The following is an 8,505-nucleotide window of genomic DNA, read 5'->3' as shown; positions in this document are numbered from 1 at the left end:
GTAGATAATCTACCGCTAGTTACGAATCTGAACTCGCCGTCACAATATCTGTTCCAATAAACACGAAAACTGAGTTCAAAATTTCCAAAAATTTTCCAAAAAAGTGGTTAATATTGGTTTAATCGACCGAAAATTGGTGCGAAGTTGTAGATAATCTTCCGCTAGTTACGAATCTGCAATCGCCGTTACGATATCTATTGCAATAAACTCGAAAAGTGAATTCAAAAATTCCAAAAATGTGGTTAAAATTGGTTTAATCGACTGAAAATTGGTGCGAAATTGTACATAATCTTCCGTTAGTTACGAATCTGAAATGGCCCCCATGATATCTCTTCCAATAAACATGAAAAGTGAAACATAAAATCATCGAATTCACGATGACGTTTACTCAAATGAGAGAAGCTTTCACACAACGAATTAATGTTTAAAATTAAATTTTGAATACCGCAATTTACTATCTCAACGATCTCGAATGAGAAGTTATTAAATCTAAATAATAACTTAGGAAAAACCATTTAGACATACGTCAGTTAGTCATGGTGGCAAAAATAAAACAATGGCACACTCAGGTATCAAAAGGTTGTGCATATAAAACAATACATATTAATTACGACTTTTATTCTCAAAATATGAAAGGGAAAAAATAAAATACAAAAATCAACTACGTTATACACGAGAATTACATTTGACAAATAAAAAATCATCATAACCTACTGAGTTTCCTTCATCTCTGTAACCAGTTTTTCCAACTTATTTAAAACTCCGCTCAAGTCCGCATTCTTATCCAACTTGATAAACACACAATTCCTCACTTTGTGAAAAACCAGCCACCCCGGTACTTTAGTCGAGATTACCTTCAGGTGGTGTTCCATGTCGCTCTTATTCAGATTCGTTCGATAGCTATTCCCCAGCTTCTCGAGCACGACGTCCAACGGCAACACAGCTTTCCTTTCCGTCACGAACAAATTTCGCACGAACCGAGCTATCTCCGGCAATCGACCACACACTTGCATCTCCTTCTCTTTCTCGGCGCTTTTGGTCATCGCCATGAGCGCCTTCGACGCCTGCTTTTCGCGCACTTTCCGCAGCAGCGCTTCCGGAATGCCCTTCACCGTGGTGGTTTGCTCCTGTTTTTCGAAAAGCGCGCCTAAGTTCGTCACGGGCGAATTGCGCACGTTGGAATTGAACAATCGGCGAGCGCTTTCCAGGATTTGCTTACCAGACGTGTGGATTTCGGTTGTCGGGGTCTCTGGTAAACTGGCGAGTTCTACGTCCGGGACTTTCTCTAACGCGAACTCCGGGTGCCACCTTGTCAGGTTGTGTTTTGCGATAACCAGAGGCGGCGTTAGAGACGACAGAAATTCGGTGTGGTGATTTTTAACTTTGTCGAGCAACGCGCCATGAAATTGTCTTCGTCTGGCAAGTAAATCTTGCGTAGTCATGTTTTGTGTCTTTATTGTGGGTGTTAAAACCAAGTCCCATTCCTCTTGTGCGAAAGTTTTAAATTTTCTTTGTGCGAATTCGTAAGCTGTTGGGTAAACGGACTTTATTTGGGCTAGATGTGATTTGTGGAAAGTACGCTTTGCTAGTTCCTCTACGGCCGGTTTTAATTTTTTGAATGTTATTGCTTCTTGGCGGTTGTGCATTATTTGTGCGATTGTGTCGACGGCCCGGAATATTTCGCTCAAGGTTCTGTATTTGAAAGGGAGCTGTAAGCCGGGTTTTGAGTCAATTGGTGACAGTGATAACTTCTCGGGGGACTGTAATTTCCGAGGGCTGGGAACAAGAAATGTGTGTAATAAATATGAAAAGTGCACAAAAATGTTAGTTGTTGATTGTGAAAAACAAAAAAAAAAAGCCGGTCCAAGGTTATTTAGACAGAACTTCCCTTGTCTTTGAACTAAATTACAAAATTTGATTTTGCGAATTTTATTTTATTTTGTAACATTATTGTCTAAATCACAGTAATGTCAGTTTGGTACACACTTCGCTGTGCGAGGAGTGTCCGAGAATAAATGTTCAACATTCAAATCGTATAACACATAAATGATAACATAAAATCATCGAAGTCACGATGACAATTACTCAAATGATGATAACTTTCCGTAAGTTTAAAATAAATCTATGCGTGAATTTTTCGGAACATTATAAAAATTGGTATATTACTGAACCATAGGTAAATATATTATTAGATTTACAGTCGACAAAACTTTGAAATTACGTCACAAATGTTTTGGAGGGGATCGACAGATTGTTTAAACTGTACTTCCCTCGGCCCTGAAGTACAGCCCAACAAATTCCGTTTCTTTGAAAAATTATAAAAATTGTAAAAACCAACGGCTTAAATTCTTTAGCTTATCGATTTGCAATCTTTCGAGATTTTAAGTTTAAATTTTTCAGTTTTTCAATTTTTCAATTTAAAATTTGTCGCGTTTTCGATTCTTTAATTTTTCAAATTTCGATTTGGTTTTTTATTTTTTTTTGTTTTTTTTTTTTAATTTTATAACTCTTGGAGTTTTTATTTTTAAATTTTTCGGTTTTTTTCAATGTGAAAATTTTCAAGTTTTATCATTTTTGTTTTAAATATGTAACAATAATTATAAATAAAAAAATTTATGTTTTCAATTTTACGATTTTAGAATTTTTCGGTTTTTCAATTATTGGATTTTATGGCTTTTTTACTCATTCAATTTTCAATTTTTCAATTTTTCGGTATTTCAATGTTACGGTTTTCAGACTTTTTGACGATTTTTGGGTTTTTCAATTTTTCGATTCGTTTTTTCTTTTTTCCAATTCATTAATTTTTTAAATTTCTCGATTTTCCACGTTTTCGATTTTGCATTCGTTTTTTCTACAATTTTTAATATTTTGATTTTTTAATTTTTCTTTTTTTCAATTTTTCCAGTTTTTGATTCCCAATTTTTAGATTTTTCAAATTTTTCATTTTATATTTTTTCATTTTTAAATCGAAAAAGTACAAAATTGAAAAAAAAAACGGAAATACGTATAGTAAAATCGAAATATTGAAAATTAAAGAAACCAGAAAATCGGATAACAGGAAATCCAAAAATTGCACAATTCAAAAATTTTAAAATTGGAAAATCGAGAAACTGAACAACCAAAGATTAAAAATTTGAAAAATTTAATGTAAGTAAGCATGCTACGCGTATGTTTCAATTTTGACGATTTCATAATTTTTCGATTTTACAATTTTTGGCAGTTTTTCGATTGACTCGTTTTTTATTCTTTCCAACGTTTCCATTCATTAATTTTTTGCGATTTTTAAATTTCCTGATTTTTAGTTTTTCAATTTTTTTTGATTTTCCACCTTTTCGATTTTCACTTTTCAGATTTTGCAATTTTTCGATTAAAATTTGTCGAGTTTTCGAGTTTTTATTTTTCAATTTTTCGATTCTTCAAGTCTTCATTTCTTCAAATTTTCGATTTGGTTTTTTATTTTTCTTATTTTTACAAGTTTTTGATTTTTCAATGTTTCGATTTTATAATTTTTTGTTTTTACAATTTCAATTTTTTTCACTTTACGTTTCCTTAATATTACAATTTGCAGTTTTTCAGTTTTTCATTTTTAAATTTTTCGTTTTAGTTCATTTTCAATTTTTTCAATTTTTCGGTTTTTCAATGTACTGATTTTCTAATTTTTATTTTAAGCATGTAATAATAATAATTATAAATTTAAAAAATGTTCACTTTTTCAATTTTACGATTTTAAAATTATTTTTCAATTATTGGATTTTAAAACTTTTAGACTCATCCGATTTTTCATTTTTCAATTTCTCAATATTTAATTTTTGAATGTTTCGGTATTTCAATGTTACAGTTTTTTCGACTTTACAATTTTGACGATTCAATAATTTTTCGATTTTACGATTTTTGAGTTTTTCACTTTTTCGATTTTGCGATTTTTAAACTGCTCGATTTTTAGTTTTACAAAGTTTCGTTTTTCTCGTCTTTTTCAGTTTTTAGATTTTTCAATTTTTCCCATTTTTTAGTTTTTCAACCTCACAATTTTGACGATTCCGTAATTTTTCGATTACACAGTTTTTGGGTTTTTCAATTTTTGGATTCGATTCGTTTTTTCTTATTTCCAATGTTTCGATTAATTAATTTTTTGCGATTCTTAAATTTCTCGATTTTTAATTTTTCAAAATTTCAATTTTTCGTTTGTAATTCTCAAATTTTCCACGTTTTCGATTTTGCATTTTTTCGTTTTTTCAGTTTTTTTATTTTCAATGTTTCATTTTTCGTTTCTTCAGTTCGTCGATTTGCAATTTTTCGATTTTCCACGGTTTCGATTTTGCTTATTTTGGTTTCTCAGGGTTTCAATTTGATCCATTTTTTAGTTTTTTGATTTTTAATTTTTTGATTTGTCAATTTTTCAACTTTTCGAATAAAAACAAAAAGGAAAAATGGAAAAATTGTAAAAGTGAAAAATCAAAAAGGAAAAAACGAAAAAGTATAAAATGAAAACTTTGAAAAATTTAAAAACTGAAAATTAAGAACTGGAAAAATTGAGGAAATGAACAATTGAAAACCGAAAGATTTAAAATTGAGAAACTTAAAAATCGAAAAAGTGCAAAACTGTAAAAAAAAAAACGAAATATGTATAGTAAAAACGAAATATTGAAAATTATCGGATAAATGAAAATCCAATAATTTTACAATTGGAAAATCGAGAAACTGAAAAATTAAAAAACCAAAAAATTATAAAATCGAAAGAAACATTCAACAAATAAACGAAACTTAAAAAATCTGGAAAATGAAAAATTGAAAAAATTAAAGTAGCAAAAACGAAAAATGAAACCGAAACAGTGAAAAATTGTAAAATCGAAGAAAAAGGAAAAACTAAAAATTGTGATATCAAAAAATTGGTCCAAGGTAAATAAATCCAGATTTTTCGAAAAATTATAAGATTTGATTTTGCGAATTTCATTTTTTATTAAATATATTATTCGATATATAATCGACAAAACTTTGAAATAACGTCACCAGTTTTCGAGGGATCAACAAATTGTTTAAACTGAACTTCCCTTGTTCCTGAAATACGGCCCAACAAATCTCGTTTCTTTGAAAAATTATAAAAATTGTAAAAACCAGTGGCTAGCTTATCGATTTGCAATTTTTCGATTTGTTTATTTTTCTTATTTTTAGAATTTTTCTATTTTTCAATGTTCCGATTTTATAATGTTTTGTTTTTTCAATTTCAATTTCTTTGTTTGTTCAATTTTACGACATGCAACTCTTCGAGTTTTCATTTTTATTCAATTTTTCGGTTATTCAATGTCCTGATTTTAAAATTTTTCTTTTTTCAATGTGAAAATTTTGAATTTTTCTAATTTTTTTCAATTTTACGATTTTAGAATTTTTCCATTTTTGAATTATTGGATTTTAAAAGCTTTTCATTCATTCGATTTTTCAACTTTTAGATTTTTAGTTTTTCAATTTTTCGGTATTTCAATGTTATAGTTTTTCAACTTTCCAATGTTTCGATTCATTAATTTTTTTTTAATTTCACGATTTTCGTTTTTCAATGTTTCAAGTTTTTCGTTTCTTCAGTTCTTCGATTTGCAATTTTTTGATTTTCCAAGTTTTCGATTTTGCATTTTTTAATTTTTTCAGTTTTTTCAATTCTTCCCATTTTTTTAGTTTTTCGATTATTAATTTTTCAATTTTTGGATTTTTCAATGTTACCGTCTTTCGATTTCACAATTTTAACGATTCCATAATATTTGAATTTAACGACTTTTGGGTTTTTCAATTCTTCAATTTTTCGATATTTCACTGTTACAATTTTTCGACTTTGGAATTTTGACGCTTCCATAATTTTCGATTTTCCAGTTTTTGTGTTTTTCATTTTTCGATTCGATTTTTCTTGTTTCCAATGTTTCGATTCATTAATTTTTTGCGATTTTTAAACTTATCGATTTTTAGTTTTTCAATGTCTCAATTTTTCGTTTATTAAGAGTCTTCGATTTTTCATGGTTTCGATTTTGCGTTTTTCGTTTTCTCAGCGTTTCAATTGTTCCATTTTTTTAGTATTTTTATTTGTCAATTTTCCAACTTTTCGAATGAAAAAGTGGAAAATTGCAAAATTGTAAAAGTAAAACATCAAAAATTGAAAAAAAAGAAAAAGAATAATATGGAAATTTTAAAAAGTCTAAAAATTGGAAATCAAGAACTGGAAAAACTGAAGAAACCAACAATTGAAAAACCGAAAGATTAAAAATTGAAAACTCAAAAATAGAAATACTGAAAATTAAAAAATTCAGAAAATCGGATAACTGGAAATCTAAAATTGCAAAACTGAAAAATTTTAAATTTGGAAAATCGAGAAACTGAAAAACCAAAGATTAAAAATTTGAAAAATTGAATAACCGAAAAATTATAAACTCGAAACATTCAAAAAATTAAGGTAACTTAAAAAATCGGGAAAGTGAAAAAATAAGAGACTGAAAAATCGAAAAATGAAACCGAAACAGTGAAAATAGAAAAAAATGGAAAATCAAAGAACGAAAAATTGTGATTTAAAAAAATTGTAAAATCGAAGAAAAAGGAAAAACGAAAAATTGTGATACCAAAAAATTGGTCGAAGGTAAATAAATCCAGATTTTTCGAAAAATTATACGATTTGATTTTGCGAATTTAATTTTTTTTTTATAAATAATACCTATATATCATTCGATTTATAGTCGACAAAACTTTTATAATTTTGACGATTCCAGTTTTTCGAATTTACGATTTTTGGGTTTTTCAATTTTTCGATTCGATTCGTTTTTTCCTCTTTCCGTTTCATTAATTTTTTGCGATTTTTAAATTTTTAATCTTTCGATTTTTGAATTTTTCGTTCCTTCAATTTTTCCAGTTTTTAGATTTTTCAAAGTTTTCATTTTATACATTTTCATTTTTAAAGCGAAAAAGTGCAAAATTGAAAAAAAAAAATGAAATACGTATAGTAAAATCGAAATATTGAATATTAAATAGAAAATCGAATAACAGGATATCCAAAAATTGCAAAACTGAAAAATTCTAAAATTGGAAAATCAAGAAATTGAACAACCAAAGATTAAAAATTTGAAAAATTAAATAACCAAAAAGTTATAAAATCGAAAGAGACATTACAACTTGAAAAACTTTGGAAACGAAAAATTGAAAAAATTAAAGCTGCAAAACGAAAAATGAAACCGAAACAGTGAAAAAAGGAAAATGAAAGAACGAGAAATTGTGCTTTAAAAAAATTGGTTGAAGGTAAATAAATCAAGATTTTTGGAAAAATTATAATACAGGGTGTTTCATGTTAACATGTATATTTTTGCCTTTCATATTCACTTCAATGTTTCATAGTTTTTCAAAGGCAAGGTGTGTGGAAGATTTTAAGACAAACGATATAAATTTTCATTATCAAAAACAAACATTGAATTTTTGCGGACACAAAATAAATACTAAATATAGAAGTAAATACTTAAATAACCATTACATAGGAAACCATATAAACGGAATAGCTTTCTAATGATCCTCATTGTCTTAATGAGTTGCCAGAAAGACCTAATTTTCCACCACAAGATACTTATGCAATATCAAGTGATATATATTTTAAAATAGGTATCATATACAGTATTGGACAAAAGTAAAGTATTCCAAATGTTGGCGGTTTAGCAAAAAAATTGCGAAGTTGAGGTAAAACATTTAAAACTTTTAACTTACCTCACTGGCAATTTCACTGGACTCTTCTGCTTCAGCGACTGCAAAATCAATTCATTTCGTTTTCCCAGTGCATCCAATTTTTCCGATGACTGTTTAAACTGCTCAAGTGACTTTTTCAGTTGAGCCAATTTTTTACTTTTGCATAAATTAGCTTTAATAGAACTCAGGTCTTTGGCTTGCTTGTTTTCACCAATAATATTTTTTGGCGGAGGAGTAAGACACGGGTGCTTACTTTTTTCCGTTTCCTCCACATTATCTCTCGGTGGAGGAGTAAAACACCTTTCAGTGGAATCTGTGCTCTTCAAAACAGCTTTCTCTTCAACTACAGTACTCTCTTGCACAGGTTTGTTACAATTCAGATCCACATTCTGTCTTTTTTGGGGAGCAAGTTTTGGATGTTCTTCGTTCGGTTTCAGAAGCTTCGCAGGCCTATCGAGTTTGTGGTCATCAAGAGCTGGCCTTTTTCTGCAGTTAAAATATCGAAGAACTGATGGTTGCGCCATTTTGATCTAAATAAAAACAATTTAACGAAGATATAATAACGACCATACTGGATACCAACCTAACCTACAAAAGTTGATAATTGTGAGGGCTCGTTTCTCGATTATTCTAACCCAGGGGCTACATGTACTTTTACACGATTTTTTCACAAAAACGGGGCAGATTCTTGTTATTATTGAACGTTTTTCGAAATCGACTGTTAAATTGTTTGGCTTGTTTTGGCGTTTCTTACGTGACCAACACCAGTAAACTAAATTCACTAGATGTTGCCACAGTTTAGGAACC

At 29.1% G+C, this 8,505-nt stretch overlaps 1 protein-coding gene across 1 annotated transcript; it reads right to left on the bottom strand.

Moving 5' to 3' along the window:
- Nucleotides 1-601: 601 nt before the first annotated feature.
- On the bottom strand, nucleotides 602-8,436 carry LOC135129831 (DNA replication factor Cdt1-like). The gene is made up of 3 exons (XM_064057097.1): nucleotides 8,282-8,436; nucleotides 7,720-8,228; nucleotides 602-1,776 (listed from the first exon to the last, which is right to left on the bottom strand). Exons 2-3 carry the CDS (start codon nucleotides 8,220-8,222, stop codon nucleotides 711-713), a joined length of 1,569 nt encoding a protein of 522 aa, XP_063913167.1. The 5' UTR covers nucleotides 8,223-8,228; nucleotides 8,282-8,436; the 3' UTR covers nucleotides 602-710.
- Nucleotides 8,437-8,505: the final 69 nt, after the last annotated feature.

The sequence above is a fragment of the Zophobas morio genome, unplaced genomic scaffold, assembly GCF_036711695.1.
Source record: "Zophobas morio isolate AGI-343-1 ecotype UQ-CSIRO unplaced genomic scaffold, CSIRO_AGI_Zmor_V1 ptg000017l, whole genome shotgun sequence".
Lineage (NCBI taxonomy): Eukaryota > Metazoa > Arthropoda > Insecta > Coleoptera > Tenebrionidae > Zophobas > Zophobas morio.
Note: the sequence above shows the minus strand (reverse complement) of the source record. Positions and strands in the feature narration are given on the sequence as shown.

What these genes read in the sequence shown, in the direction of transcription:
- LOC135129831 (XM_064057097.1), bottom strand. Translation starts at nt 8,222, where the DNA reads ATGGCGCAACCATCAGTTCTTCGATATTTTAACTGCAGAAAAAGGCCA. An exon ending in CCAGTGAAATTGCCAGTGAG is followed by an intron (nt 1,777 to 7,719) that starts GTAAGTTAAAAG and finishes TCTTGTTCCCAG; the next exon opens with CCCTCGGAAATTACAGTCCC.